This window comes from Panthera uncia, chromosome D1 (assembly GCF_023721935.1).
Source record: "Panthera uncia isolate 11264 chromosome D1, Puncia_PCG_1.0, whole genome shotgun sequence".
Classification (NCBI taxonomy): Eukaryota; Metazoa; Chordata; class Mammalia; order Carnivora; family Felidae; genus Panthera; species Panthera uncia.
This window is the reverse complement of record NC_064808.1, coordinates 99,629,391-99,645,367: the sequence shown is the minus strand read 5'-3', so window position 1 is coordinate 99,645,367 and position 15,977 is coordinate 99,629,391. Positions and strand designations below refer to the sequence as shown.

The 15,977-nt window shown below is 53.0% G+C and overlaps 1 protein-coding gene across 1 annotated transcript; it reads left to right on the top strand.

The window, feature by feature from the left end:
• Positions 1-243: 243 nt before the first annotated feature.
• On the top strand, positions 244-13,750 carry HTR3A (5-hydroxytryptamine receptor 3A). Its single transcript, XM_049612964.1, has 9 exons — positions 244-482; positions 2,710-2,876; positions 4,392-4,436; positions 6,860-6,969; positions 8,243-8,412; positions 10,367-10,527; positions 10,891-11,101; positions 11,218-11,439; positions 12,916-13,750. Exons 1-9 carry the CDS (start codon positions 416-418, stop codon positions 13,212-13,214), a joined length of 1,452 nt encoding a protein of 483 aa, XP_049468921.1. The 5' UTR covers positions 244-415; the 3' UTR covers positions 13,215-13,750.
• The last annotated feature ends 2,227 nt before the right edge of the window (positions 13,751-15,977 follow it).

Genomic DNA, 15,977 nt, shown 5'->3' with positions numbered 1-15,977 from the left:
ACTCCCAGCAGGCAGGCTGCACCCTTGCTCCAGGAGCCCCTGCAGTGGCCCCCAACCCCCCAGCCCTCCACCCCAAGTTACTCCTTGGAGCATTTGGCCCGGCCACCTGGCTGAAGGGGCGGACTAAGTCTTGCCCCATGACATCAGCTGGGCGGCCTCCCCTCTCACTGGCTCCCTCTCCTTCCTTCCCGCCCTGAAACCTGATCTGGCTGAGGGACTGATTGCAGGAACTTGGCGACTGTCCAGCGCTGGTGGCCCCTCAGCAGTGGGAGGCTGCAGCCTCAGAGGTGTGGAAGGCGGCCCTGAGGAGGCAGGCCGGCTGGGACATGAAGCCGGCAGAGTGTGGGCAGCCTGCTTCTCAGCACGTCTTACCCTGAGGCCACTCCAAGGCAGCTCACGCCCGGGGAAAGTCACCATGCTGTCGTGGGTGCCACGGGTCCTGCTGGCCTTGCTTCTGCCCACACTCCTGGCACATGGACAAGGTAAGGGGATGGTGGGAAAAGATACGGGACATGGCTGGCCACCTGCAGAGGTCGGGTAGGGGATGTTTGATTCCCCCAGGGGTTGGGGGAGGGAGGTTTTCAGAGTGGGTGCTGCTTCAGGAAAGTCAGGGATCTTGCCACATCCGAGCACAAGAATTTGAAGGCACTATGGTCCAGCTCAAAAGCAGGGGTGGTGGAGTGCCAGGTGAGGGCAGGGCTTGCCAAGAGGGGCTCCTGTCTTCTTTGCTCTGCTCCCAAACTCGTGGAACAGTAGCTGCAAGGGACTTTGGACTTCATTTGGTCTACTCCTTCTTGTTATAAATGGGAATGCTGTGTCCAGAGAGGGGGAATAATTCACTCAAGGTCACACAGCACTTTAGCAACAGAGTGGCGACCAGAACCAACCTCAGCTTCCCTGGTCTTGTTGCATGGGCTCCCTGGGCCTCCTTTCCTCAAGTTCCCTTCCAGAGCTAAACTCTAATAACCCCAAACTTCTCTGCATTCCCCTACCCTTTCCTCCTGCTTTCCTGGGATATGAGGTGTTTGGGTCACAAAAGGATTTGTTTCCTTTTGCCACAAACAATATTTATTTCCTGTTTTGGAAGGTTTTCTTCCCACGCAGAGCTAGGTTGGGAGAGCTGGGGCACAATTAGGATGCTGTCCTGGGGCTGAACAGAGAGGAAGAACTTACATGTATGTGCGTGCTGGCTTTCCTCCCTTGAGCTGTCCCTGTGGAAGCTCGGCAGGACCAACAGACCCAGGCTGCATGTTAAGGCTGTGGCTCGGGGCTTTCTTGGCTGAGGAGAATTACTGTCCAGTCTGGCTCCCTGCACACCAGTCCATTTCCCAACAATAGACTCAGGGCTATTGCTTGCGTAGTGAAGACACAGAGAGATTTGGATTTGAATCTCATTTCCCCCACTTGCGGGGCACAGTCTCCACCTTTCTGAGCCTTGGGGACTCTTATCTGGAAACTGTGCCGTCATGACAGCCGCCCCCATGGGCTGCTCGAAGATTGAAATGAAGAATGTGTTAACTGTTATTATTCCACAGGAGACACTCAGTAAGTGGTCTCTTGTCCTCCCCCTCTCTCTGCTCTTCTCTGTCCTTCGGAGGGAAGCTGAAAGTTTATCAGGGAAGGTGGGTGGGGAGCAGGAAGGGGGATCTGTAGCAGAAATTTGCACACATTATATAGACAAGATGCGAGAAGAGGCAGCCTTGTTTGGAGAAAGTCAGGCCCACTGGCACCTGGTCTGTGGAAGACCCCAGAGGCACCCTGCTAGTCCCCTAACAGCTTTGCCCCCTGTGCCCTGGTCCTCTAGGGTTCTCGCATTCCCTACCCTATGACTTTCACCTTCTTTTTCTTGGCATCTTTCAGAAAGTGCTTCCGCTATTTCCCAGAGGGGTAACAGGTGCACGTGAAACCCCCATAGAATGGAGTGAGGACCTCAGAGTTAGGTTTTCTCATCGCCATTTTGTCCTCATAGGTCTCCTGCTCTGGGAACAATTCAGTTTCTCCTCACTTCCTGTAACCTCACGTCTAACCCTCTTCCCAACCCACCAAATCTGCCCATAAATCAACCCTCTGGAGGAGACCCGCCTCCAGGAGTTTGTGCGTGCATGACTCAGAGGGGAGGATTTTGCAGGAAGGAATGGCAGCTTTCACGGGATGCCTCCTTTCTTTCTTTGTTAATAGGAGGCTGGGGTCAAGGAGCCGAGGAGGATCTGGCCACACGCTGAGGTCTGACCTTGACTGAGGCAAACCTTCATGCAGACCTTTGGGCTTAGAGATGGTGTACTTGGGGCCACCTTTCCTTGCAGCCCCCTCTCCTTCCAGTACCCATCCCGAGGGCCACTCCTCCTTAGCTCCCCAGCTCCCCTCCTCTGTCTCCTGTAGACCACCTCCTCTGGGCAGGTACCTGCTCAACCTTTCTCAGCCCCTGGCCCACTTAGACCTCACCTGTCTTAATTCACCTACGTTTACAGCCCAGCTCCCCTGTCTCATGGAAATGAGTGTGTAGGTTACCCTTAGGAGACAATACCTTCAGATTTGGGCAGGAATCTCTGTGGACAAAACATTCCAGTGACGGGACTTTCAGCCTGTGGAAGTATCTGGGACTCTGGGGTGAAAATAGTGGAGGCATTTTCCTTTCAATAGCCTTCAAACCAGGCCAAAAGATGGGGGAAGCCTCAGGCTCTGATGCCCACTTTGCCCTGTTCTTCCTAGCCAGGCACAGGGAGCACCCCCAGGCTCAGAACACCTCTAGGCCCGCTCTGCTGAGGCTGTCAGATTACCTCCTGGCCAACTACCAGAAGGGCGTGCGGCCTGTGCGGGACTGGAGGAAGCCAACCACCGTGTCCATCGATGTCATTGTCTATGCCATCCTCAGCGTGGTGAGCACTAGGCCCCAATCTGCCCCACTCAGAGGTGGGCCTTTTGGGGTGGAAGACCATGTAAGGCCGGGTCACTCCCTGGGCAGCACAGGGGACATTCAAGTACCCAGAGTACCTGTGATCTGGCACAGCCCCGTGCCAGGCTGGACAACAGCACCGACCGTCTACAGAGCTGCCCAAACCAGAAAACCAGGGTCACTTCTGTGGCTGCCTCTCTCAACCCCTATTCCTAGAGGGCCACTTACCACATGTGGTTCTTCATGCATTGTATCATGGTAACCATGTCCCCACATAAGCTGTCCTGTTCATCTGTCCTATTCATTTCTAGGCCCTTGGTGTCTGACATGGGCCCCTGATACATGACAGGTGTTGCTAAATGATTGTTGAACAATGAATCCTAAACCAATTAATAAATCAATTTCTTCATCAATGACTGTAGTAGGGCGGGGTGCACTGCCTGGTGAGGAGGTCAGACGTTGTGCAGAGATAAACAAGAGAGCAGTTGCAGAGATGGAGAGCACCAGAGCAAGCAGGACCTGACCTCACAGTCTCTACTGCAGCCCGTGTGGCTGTTTCGGGAAGCAAAGCTGGGAATTAGTTGGGAATGAGGGACAGTGATGAATTTTGGACTGTGTGTTTTTGCATTTCTTGACTGCATACTAGGGTGGGAGGGAGATACAGATGTAGATATACAGGCATACAAATATGTAAAAGTGTATAGATATAGGGGCATCTGGGTGGCTCAGTCAGTTGAGCATCTGACTCTTGATTTCGGCTCAGGTCATGAACTCACGATTTGTGGGATTGAGCCCCATGTTGGGTTCCTTACTGACAGCACAGAACCTGCTTGGGATTCTGTCTCTCTCTCTCTCTGCCCCTTGCCCACTGGTATGCATATGTGTACTCTCTCTCTCAAAATAAATAAACATCTAAAAAATACATATAGATAAAATATTTTCTATATGTCTTCTCTTTTTTAAAAAAAAAAATTTATTTGAGAGAGAGAGAGCACGAGCAGGGGAGGGGCAGAGAGAGAGAGGAAGAGAGAGAATCCCAAGCAGGCTCCACACTGTCAGCACAGAGCCTGACTCAGGGCTCGATCCCACTATCCATGTGATCATGACCTAAGCCAAAATCAGAAGTCAGACACTTAACTGACTGAGCCTCCCAGGCACCCCCTTTATGTTTTCCCTTATCTTATATGTTACGTATATTATATATGTAAAATATATGTAGCATAGAGACATATATATGTATAACATAATAGAAAATAGTAAAAGATGATTGATAGATAGATAGATAGATAGGAAATTAAAAAAGAAACAGTTGTATTTCTTCCTAGATGTGTCCTAGTCAAAGACCAACCAACTCTTCCTGGTTGGCCCTTTTCTCTTTTTCTTCACTACCTCTTCCCGAAGGAATAGGGACACAAAGCAACAGCTCCTCTTGGGGTACATGTGCAAGGTGGACGTCCGCCCACGGGGCACTGACGCTGAGCCCTCTTTCCTTTCACAGGATGAAAAGAACCAGGTCCTGACCACCTACATCTGGTACCGGCAGGTGAGCGCCCACTCCCATTTCCTGGGATGGGATCTTCCCCTTCCAGGAAGGATTCCTCAAAAGAGTCAGGAATGTCAGAGGCCTTGGTGAGGGGAGGGGGGAAGAGGCTCAGAGACAGACTCAGGAGACCCGGGAGTCTGGGCCCCTCTCCTCTCAGGACTGGAGATGGAAGGAAGCTCCGTGCTCAGCAGAGGAGAAATCCTCCAAACCCCCTCTGGTTTCCGAGTGGTTTCACAGCATCTCGAACAACTTGTCTGGTCTCTGTTGATAAACACATCCAGTGCCCAGTTGCTCAGCGGGAAGCTACCGCACTTTTAAACAACTCTAATTGCTAGAAAGTTCTTCCTTCTATTAAGCCAAGGGTGATGACAATCAAATTGGGTGATTGACACAGGGCAGTCCCATCCACCGAGTCCTCACACCCTTAGCCACCTCCCGACTCTCTGAGCTTCTGAGGGACATCACTCAGCCACTGCTGAGAACGTCTCTGAGGCCTTCAAGGGCTTCATGTGGCCCTTCTGGCAGCGAGCTGGTGGGGAGCTGGGGGGGGGGCGGGCTGGTAGAGAGCTGGCAGGGGGCTTGCGGGGAGCTTGCGGGGAGCTGGCTGGGAGCTGGTGGGGAGCTGATGGGGAGCTGGCAGGGAGCTGGAGGGGAGCTGGGGGAGAGCTGGTGGGGAGCTGGTAGAGAGCTGATGGGTAGCTAGCTGGGAGCTTGCAGGGAGCTGGCTGGGAGCTGGTGGGGAGCTGATGGGGAACTGGCAGGGAGCTTGCGGGGAGCTGGCAGGGAACTGGTGGGGAGCTGATGGGGAAGCGGGGGGAGAGCTGGGGGGAAACTGGTGGGGAGCTGGTGAGGAGCTAGGGGGGAGAGCGGGCAGGTAGTGGGGACTGCTGTCCACAGGCTGGTCCTGGGCTGGCAGGCCCTGAGCTGCAGAGCAGATTTGAGAGTAGAAGGGAACCAGAGGAGCTGGCGAGAGGGGGCGGGAGGATGGGGCCAGGTCGTAGAGGTCAGAGCTTAGAGGGGCTCTGTCTAGGGACATGCCAGGCATGTGCAGGTCTCTGTTACATCCCTCCACTGCTCGTGAGTGCTTCCCACTACCACCAGCATGCGGGGCAGAGGGTGGGGTGGAGGCAGAAGCCAGATGCTGATTCCTGCCAGACTGCTCTCTTCTGCCCTAGAAAAATCTCTTAATATAGAGCACTCCCTGCGTCAAAGGAAGGGATGCACAAGAAGAGGCAGCCCAGGGCTCCTTTCCTGGGACATCTGGCCTAGGTCCCACCTGTGGACCTCTAGGGTCACTTGTGTGCCCAGCAGTAACGGGATGCCAACCTACTATCCCAAGGGACCGGAATTAGAGACACGAATGAGATTCAGGCCCTGCCTGCAGTGAGCTCACAGACTAGGGGAGGCCACAGACACATGAACAGACAGTTGAATGTAGCAAGATTTCCAGTGAGGCAAGAATGAGATACCAACCATGAGGGCACAGAGGAGGTACATGAAAATCCAGCCTGGGGAGTGGGGGGGCACGGAAGGTTCCCAGAGAAGGGAGCAGACAGATGCTCTGACTGAGTCTGGAGGGACACAGAAGACCTCCCTCAGGGGAGAAGACAGGGATTGCGGTGTGGGAGCGCGCAGGTATGCAGAGATGTGGGGTGTTTGCATGCAGTGGAAAGGAGACTCCATAGAGAAGATGGCAAAAACCATGAGGCTCGAGAGGGGAGCCCGGGTGGCTTAGTTGGTGGAGCTTCAGACTTTGATTTCGGCTCAGGTCATGATCTCACAGTTCAAGGGTTTGAGCCCTGCGTCAGGCTCCGCACTGACAGTGCAGAGCCTGCTCGGGATTCTCTCCCTCTCCCTCTGTCTCTGCCCCTCTCTGACACACGCTTTCCCTCTCTCAAAATAAACGAATAAATCTAAAAAAATAATGAGACTAGAGAGATAGCTGGAGGTCAGATTGTGCAGGCCTTTGCTGGCCATGAGGTTGAACTCTATCCCAAGTGCAAGAGGCATCCCTAGAGTTTTAAGCAAGGGAATGACATAATTACGTTGACTTTTTAGATCAGTCATTCTGACAGGATAGTGAGGAATGTGTTGATCACAACTTAACAGTAACCATCTCTACCCTGTCAGATGCATCTTATTGTCCCAATTTGCATATGAGCAGACCAAGACCCAAGAAGCTATGTGTCCAAGATCCCACAGTTGGTGGATGGGATAGTCAGACGGGAGAAATGACCGCAGGGCAAGGCGTCATTTTTCTGGGTCATATTTGCATGCCGGGAGAGTGTGAGCACAGCGATGGGGGGACTCTCAGTACTGCTGAGTGATTCCCCCAAGAAGATGCCCGTCTGTTGCCTGGGCACTGAGCGGTGAGGTCATCCTGAGGGGTGGCCGCCTGTGACCATCCCCTGCTCTTCCCCTAGTACTGGACAGATGAGTTTCTCCAGTGGAACCCTGAGGACTTCGACAACATCACCAAGCTGTCCCTCCCCACTGAGAGCATCTGGGTCCCAGACATTCTCATAAACGAGTTGTGAGTGCTGTCATTTGATGCTGGGTGCCTGGGTGGTTCCGGGGCTGTGGAAAGATGGGGCTGGGGGCAAGACTCTGCTGTGGCATGAGAGGTCCCACCCAGGCTTGCAGAACTGTAGGTAAAGTTGGCTTGGGCCCAAATTCCCCTTTGGTTTCTTTCTCTTTTTTTTTTTTCTTTTCTCTTTTTAAAACTCCTCTTTTTCTATGCCTGATGTGGAAACCCTGTACTTCTTGGTCCAAGGGCCCCCTTCCCAGGGAAGGGAAGCCAAGGAATGAATTTGCCCTGTCATAATAGCTGAATGAAGGACAGCTGTGGTTTTCAAGGGGACAGTGAGATTACCAATAGGGATGAAGCTCCAGCAGTGGTCCCAGGGGTGATTTGGAGATACTCACACCTCTCAAGTCATACACATGCCTGGCTGGCTCCAGATCGCACCCCCAATGTGAAGTGGGTACCACCATCCTTGATTCCCAACAGCTGACAGCCCCAGCCAACATGCCCTCCCCCCATCCTTCAGGTTGTTCAGGCTCCACTGCCTGGGCTTCTTAATGCCAGGCGGTGGAAGATGGCTGGGGGACACAGATGGAAGGAGGAGGTGGCCTGGGGCCAGTTGCCCTCTGCCGGTACCCACCACATTGCCCAATGACATGGCTGCCACTCAAAGTGCTTTTCAGGGGAGACAGTTGACCTAGACCTCGGGCTGGAGGGATCCCAGTTCCTGGCTGGATCTCCAGGTTAGACTGAAGTAGCCTGGATCTTAGTTTCTTATCTCTTGGCCTGATTCCACAGAAGGCTGCAGGCGCAGGACCCTAAGCTCAGGCCACTCTGTGCCACAGTGGTCACTTGGGAGAGCCTAGGGGTTGGGGATCTGCTGAGAGAGAGTGACAAAGTCCACCTCGCCTCTTTTCTTCTCAAGGATTTCTCTAGTTCCTTTTCGTCCTGGGAATATTATTCTCATGTCACAGGACCTCTAGGCAAAGAGAAGCCCAGGTCAGGATGGATCCCCAGGATGGATCGCCCAACGAAGTTTGCCCATTGCCACTGGGCTGCTGATCCCGGGAGCTGAGCTCTGCCCAGCTGGGTGGGTGGTGGAGTAGGGGCAGCTGGACATGCTCATGACAGCAAGTGGCTTTGAGGTACCTGGATTCCTCACCTGCCTTTTGTGGCCAGGTTGCCGGGGGAATGAAGGAGCAATGCCCTTTCCTGCTTGGAAAGTAGCCTTGACAATGGTAGGTAATCTTGAGCCCCCAAACTGCCCCTGTTCCCTGGCCAGTGTGGACGTGGGGAAGTCTCCAAGTATCCCGTACGTGTATGTCGGGCACCATGGCGAGGTCCAGAACTACAAGCCCCTCCAGGTGGTGACCGCCTGTAGCCTGGACATTTACAACTTCCCCTTCGACGTGCAGAACTGCTCGTTGACGTTCACCAGCTGGCTGCACACCAGTGAGTACCACACACAAGCTTTGGGAGGTGGGGGTGCAGGTTGGAGGGTCCCCAAAACCCCTACTTGAGGAGCGCACCCTAGCAGGCAGTCTTCTTTATTCAAGTCACTTACTGCTTATTTCATAATGCCGCTGAGCCTCTGTTTCCTCAACCTCCAAACGGGACTCTGTTGTTCTTGCCATCTCCCCAGTAGTCACAAGGGTTGAATGATCGCCAGGACACCCGGTGAGGGCTAGGATCTGACACTAAGTGTCTCTTACTTGTCTTTTCTCCATGGGTGCACCCTCCCCCTCATCTCTCTGCCCAGCTTTCTGCAGTTACCTCCCCAACGGTCCCCCTCTCCTTCATGCTCCTCAGAGCCAGCAGGAAGAGCTCATTAAATGCAAACCTGGCCTTGCCCCTCTCTGTCTAAAAGCCTCAGTGGCTTCCCTGCACTCCTGAGACAAAACCCAAACCCTTCACCTGGCCGACAGGGGCTGCCCATAGTCACCACTCCAGCCTCAGCCCACGCATGTTCCCCTGAGTCCTGCCCCAACCCAGCTGCCTTCCTTCCAAGGCCCCAAAGCCCTTGTTCTCTCCCCTTCTCACAGGCTGCTTCCTCTCCTGGGCCACCCTGTACCCTCCTCCTGCCCCCCACCACTCCTAGTTCAGCCAAGTCTCCTACTCACCTAATCACAGCACTGGCATCAGTGCCTCGGGGAAACTCCTCTCATCCCTAGACTAGCCATCCCCCTTGTCCAATTTTTAGCACCCTGATCTTCTCCCCCCTTCTATTGCACTTGTAGGTGTTTGTTCAATGTCTGCTCCTCGATCAGATATAAATTCACAGAGGGTAGGACCATGACTTCCGGCCCACCATTAGGTCCCCAGTACAGTGCCTACAAAGGAAGGTGCTTGGCAACTTTTATTTAATGGATGACTACGAGGTTCTCACTAAAGTCTACAAAGTGAGCATCACCCTCTGGCAAGAAGGCATCCTCCACTTCTATTTGATTTCGTCACATTAACTGTAAATTACAAACATAATACAGAACTTCCTTGGACAAAAACCAGAATTGCAAATTATCTTTGACTTTTGACCTCTACCTTCAATCCCGAACTCTTCACCAGCAACTCCACACACCAAGACTTAACAGCTTTTATCAGTATAAGCCTCATATGGTATGTTCTTCCAGATCCTTCTCTATCCTTTGCATATACACATACATACTCCTCTATGGAAAGTACATGAAAATTATTTCTTAGGTTGTTATTTTACTAAATGTATCATTCATGCCACTGCTACCTGATTCTCTTTACAAACAACAAGAAGTATTGGACATCTTTCCGAGTTACCCTACATGTTGACAGCTGTAGGATAGCTCAGGGTTGGGATGCATCATAGTTGATCAAGCAAGCACTTTCCTGATTGGTGGACATGTAGATCTTTCCCTATACTTTGCTGTAACGGACGCTGCTGGCTTTCTATGTATCTAATGTCTCTAGTGTAGATGCAGAGAAGTAAAACCGCTTTTCTCTAAGTGAAGATTTTGCATATTTCCCTAATTCACCTTTGAGGACAGTCAGCCCTATGAAGGCAAACGTGAAGAATGTTGACTTTTGTTCATTTCCTAAATGGGGGACCCTAATGGAAACCTAGAAGAGGTGTGTATGAGAGAGAGAGGGAGGGAGGGAGAGGGAGAGGAAGAGGGAGGAAGGGAGGGAGAGAAAGAGAGAGAGAGAGAGAGGAAGAGAGGAGAGAGAAGGAGAGAAGGGGCTTTCTAATAGTTTGGTTCTGGTAGATACAGTGTGCGTTATCACTTCATTTTACGGCTGAGGACACGGAGGCTGAAGGCTAAGAGCTGAGTCCACCTAAGTCCTGCCTGTGCAGCCCACTGCGGGCCCCACCCTCACAGGGCCTGGCACATCCTCCTGGCCCTGGACTCCAGAGCTGGCTCGGTCTCTTCCCTCCCAGTCCAGGACATCAACATCTCCCTGTGGCGCTTGCCAGAAAAGGTGAAGCTTGACAAGACTATCTTCATGAACCAGGGCGAGTGGGAGCTCCTGGGGGTGCTGACCCAGTTTCGCGAGTTCAGCATGGAAAGCAGTGGCTGTTACGCAGAGATGAAGTTCTTCGTGAGTGGCCCCGGGGACAGACGCGGGGGAAATGATAGCTAGAACTGCTGGGCATCATCCCCAGGGAGACTTCAGGAGGCGTGTGGGGAAGACCATCTATAGCCCTTCTCCCAGCTCCAGGTCACACACATGCATGGGACCTTCAGGGCAGCAGATGGGGAAGCTCAGGGGAATTGTCCCTTCCTCGTCCTCTGCAGCCACCGGCCTCAATCCAGAGGCCAGATGTTAGGTCTGTGCGGTTCTTCCTCTTCCAGCAGGGCCAGGCCGGAAGCTCCATGAAACGAGAGGTCCATGAGGGGCTGGGGGTCCTGGATGCAGGGCCTCTGTGCCCCGGGTTTCCCCCAGCTCCTGTCCTGGTCCTAGGTGGTCATCCGCCGGAGGCCCCTGTTCTACACAGTCAGCCTGCTGCTGCCCAGCATCTTCCTCATGTTCATGGACATCGTGGGCTTCTACCTGCCTCCAGACAGTGGCGAGAGGGTCTCCTTTAAGATCACACTCCTCCTGGGCTATTCTGTCTTCCTGATCATCGTGTCGGACACACTGCCGGCCACAGCCATTGGCACTCCCCTCATTGGTAAAGCCCGCTCCAGGGGAAGAGCACAGTGTGGTTGGGGGTGGGGGTGGGCGGGGGCTGAAGAACCAGCGCCCTCCCACCTGCTGTGTGTCCCCCGACCTTCCCCGCGTGCACAGGTGTCTACTTCGTCGTGTGCATGGCGCTGCTGGTGGTGAGCTTGGCTGAGACCATCCTCATCGTGCGGCTGGTACACAAGCAAGACCTGCAGCAGCCCGTACCCGCCTGGCTGCGGCACCTGGTCCTGGAGCGGGTGGCCCTGCTCCTTTGCCTAGGGGAGCAAACAGCTTCCCGACGGCCCCCGGCCACCCCCCAAGCCTCCAAGACCGATGACTGCTCAGGTGAAGAGGGAAAGGGGGCATCCCATACGGAGGGCCTGGGGGTGCGGACGTGGTGGAGAGTCTCTGGCCGGCGAGTCTGACCGGGGCTGGGATCTGAGTGCCACCCTGCACCTGGTACCCCGTGCCGGGTCTCACTGGGAGGCAGCAGAGTTCAGTCAAAGTCATCAGTGGACCCTTTCTGCACCTTCACCTCCCCTCATCAGTCCGGGTGTGGAGAGAGACGGGGCGAAGTGAGAGGCCGAGCCTGTCAGGAGCTCGGAAGGACTTGCCTTTCTCTGAGATGGACCCAAAAGGGGGTCAAACAGATGCCTCTCCAGCAGTTATGGGTCCCCTTACCTCACATGGCTAAGTGTGCAGCCGGGGTTTCTAAAGCTCTGCATTCAGTCAGCCCAGAGACCAAGTCCCCTTCAAATTTCAAACACCAATGACAGAGAGACAGGGGTGCAGGGGACAGTAAACGTGAAGCTCGTTCTCCCTGACAAATTGTTTCAGCTACATTCGTTGCTGGTGGTGGTGGTAGTTGTGGTTTGTTGATGTATTTGTTGAGCACTTTGAGGCAGGCACGTGCGCTTTCTGTGCGTGATCCCAGGCCATCCACAGGCCCCGTAATAGGATTGTCATCCTCATTTGTCAAGTGAGGAAACAGGCATAAGGCCAACTAGCTTGCCTTAAGTCACAGAGCCAAGGTACTGGTGGACTGGTCTGAACCCAGGCCCAGCTGACGCTCTGCTTGTATTTTTCACCACCCCTCTTTGTCCTCCCTTCTGGCGAGAGCTAGGCCTTTTACAGGAGATGCATGGTTAATCTAAGACCACCTCATCGTGAACTGATGAATGAGTACTCCAGCCTAATGCCCAATTTCACTGCTCACCTATGAGGTAGCCATAGCTGAAGGTGTATTTTCTGGTACAAAGGGACTTGGACTGGAGTCAAGGAGAGGGCAGCAAGGCCATATGGCATAGCGGAGACAGCAGTGGAGTCACAGTCCACATACCTTCAGCCTTGGTGGCCTCACTTTTAGATGATGCTCCAGCTGTGTGACCACAGGCTAGTCACTTAACCTCTCTGAGCTTTAGCACTTCCATATAAAGAGTCCAAATAGTAATCACTCCTACTCTGCCTTTCTCATGGGGCTATTGTGAGGCTCAAGTGAAATAATAGATATCAAATTGCTGCAGGAAGCCCCGGTGTTTAAAAAAATGCGTGGGAAAAATAAACACCAAATTCATATCTTAGTGACCTGGGGACAGGTTGGAGGATGTGACTAAGGAGGGGTATGCAGGAATCTTCAACCGTGTTGCTTTCTTTGTTCGCTCAAGTCAGACGTTGGGTACACAAATAGGTAAGTTCACATCTATACTGTTTATGTCTGGAATTCATAATAACAATTTCTGCAAGCCACAGGCACAGAAGGGACAGTGGTCGTGCCATTCTGCCAGGCTTCCCTCCTCTGCCAATGCTGTGCCCTTTTTCCAGATGTGGGGAACCACTGCAGCCATTTGAGAGGACCCCAGGACTTGGAGAATACCCCAAGGGGCCGAGGCAGCCCCCCACCACCACCGCAGGAGGCCTCCCTGGCAGTGTGCGGGCTGCTGCAGGAGCTGTCCTCCATCAGGCATTTCCTGGAGAAGAGGGACGAGAGCCGAGAGGTGGCCCGGGAATGGCTGCATGTGGGCTCCGTGCTGGACGGGCTGCTCTTCCGCATCTACCTGGTGGCAGTGCTGGCCTACAGCATCACCCTGGTTACTCTGTGGTCCATCTGGCAGTATTCTTGAGTAGGCACAGCCCAGTTGGGGTGTTTTGAGGGAGGGGTAGTAAGGCACTGGTTAGAATGGGGATTGAGGATTTCAGGGCCCAGCAGATGCCAGGGATGTTTTCAAGACCCTGTCCAATGCCAGTAATTCTGAAGCAGGGCCTTAACTCTTCCCAAAAAGCTTGATGTTCAAGACGCTTGTACCCCACCCCACCCCCCACCCAACTTATCATGGCTTTAAAACATGCTGTCTTTGATCTAGAAAAACCCATGCATTCCCTAACTTCATTCTATTTATCTGTGTATCAAGCCTTGATTTCCCCATTGTCACTTCCCTGAATAAGGCACTTTGAATTTCTGCTCCTCCCCCTTTAGCCTTGTTTTTAGATACAAAGCAAACCAACTCTCTACTGCACATGGCTGGTAACACTGCATTAGGTTTATTCAACCGTAATGTTCTCCTTCTTCACCTCACCTGTAGCCACTTCCCTGAACACTCATGTTCCATTGGATGATGGTGGGGTAGGGGGCGGGTGGGGGTAATAAAATACAATGAAGCCTAAACTCTCTTCTTAACCATTTGTCAGCAGCTGGGTGGGTGGAAGAAGAAGTTAAACGTTGCTGGTGGAAATGAGGTAGGGGTATTACCTGTGGTTTCAGTATTTGGTGCTTCCTAGCCCAGGGAATTGGGAGGTGACCACATAGTAGCTGTTATGAAGACCTAATAGGAGGTGGAATTCAAGGTGGGAGGGTAAGGATCATGAACACTTAGCAATGCTCTGCTCTGTTAACCCCCAGGAAGATGCTGGAAGAGTCCTCACAGTCTTGTTACCATTCTGTGCTCATGGTCTGTCAGTGAAGCTGAGAGCGAGCTCTCTCCCTGCCAGAGGATCCTGCAGTGGAGGCCAAGACATCAGCACCACGGTCAGCACCCACTGGTCTGGTCTTTGGAAGACAGAGGAAACCCAAGGCTTGAGTTTAACTATCTCCTTTGGGAACTCTTAGCAGCCAGCCCCTGGCACATTCACCCAAGAGAGCAGGACCATGAAAGAGGCAGAGTCAGGAGCCTGCTCTTCAATGTTACTTTTCATATCCTGGTCCCCTGTCCCAAACACCAGGGTTTAAGACATGCTCAGGAGCACTCTATCACTCCATCCATCTAACAAGCGTTCAGAGGAAAGGAATGCCAGAACCCACCCAGAGTGACCTTAGTGTCACAATGTTTTGCCTGAGGCTTTCTCTGGTTCTCCCTTTCTCATTCCAGCCTTATCCTTCTCCCCGTCTTGGGCTTCCTGTCACTCAGAGGAAGGCATGCTGGAAATGCACTAAATGCTGCCAGTCGAAAGGGAAAGGACCCCAAAGGAATCTTTGGGAGGAACTGTTCTGGGCTGGCCAATCATAAGGGCTTCAGTAGGGAACATGTGAAGTTACACCTTTTCACAACCCCACACTGCAGTTCTAATTTGTAGACCACCCTGCGAAGCTGTATGGAGGGTAGCCCTTGAGCCCTTGGGAGCTTCAAGAATGAGATATCCTAGAGACTGAGGAAGGGGACTCATCTCTTTTAGCTTCCTTCAGCTTCTTCATACCCTGTGCTCCCCAGCATGCGAAGTGAACTCATTAAATATTGTCTAACCAGCTGCTGGCTCCTAAGGTGAACTAGAATGAGATTTCACCTGCTTCTTCCATTCCAGACATATGGGCTTTTGCTATTAAATAGGGATTTTATATTTACCTTTGTTTTGTTGATGGGTGGATATCAGGGTCCCCCAGCAAAAATCAAGAGGCTGTGGGGCTGGGGATTGGCCCCATTCACAGTTGTTGCCTCATGCTGAGCAGAGATTGGGCTACAGGTGGTCGTTGTCCACCCCAACTCTTTCAGGACGGTTCTGGAAGCTCATACTTTGGAGCCTGGTCTTGGGACCAAAAGCTGCCCCACCCCACCAGGATTTGCTGGGGCTGGTCAGGCTACTGGCGGAGTCTCATGCCTCCAGCCAGAGAGAGAAAAAGGGGGACAGTCTGGCACTGTCAGTGCACCACTGGTCAGTAAGTGGGTGGCTATTGACAAAGTGTCCAACCAGAAAGCTAGCAAGACACTAATCAACCTATTGATTCCTCATCTCCCCCCCCCCTACCCTTCACCCACAATCAATGGGGCAACAGAGCCCAGCATTGAGGCAGCCAATTAACCACCTTGAGAAAGAGCCGCCACGTGTAACATCTTCTGCTCCACTAGCCACAGCCAATCAGCTCATCGATCCGGCATCCAAACTGTGCCACCCAGGGACAGGAAACTGAGGCTCAGGGCCAGAGAACACCCAGTGTACTGCCTCTCATTGATCAGTACTGATCTTGATCTTCTCCCAAGGAGACCTTTGCCCTGTGCGGGATATGAGAACGCTCAGAATTTCCTTCCCACCTGTTATGTCTCCCAGAACCTGCTCCCTTCCTTCCTCCTGCCACTTCAGCTCATTTCCTCATCAGACATCCAGAGAGAGAGAACCAGAAACCACCTGTGTCCTTGTAAGTGTTTGTGAGAAGCCTGCCGGTTCTCTGTCTTCTCCCTGCTCCTCTCCTGCAGCCTCCCCTCGTCACCTACAACACTTCAGTCCTCACCTTCCCTTCCCACCCACGCTGCTTTCCAAACCTATCATGTCTATGCAAAAGATCCCACTGCAGGTCTTGAGTGCCCGGCATGAACCCTTCCAACCCCCTGTGGATTCACGGCCCATACTGCTCAAGTTGTGGGGCCCACTGCCACCATCCCATCTAGGAGGCTGCCTTT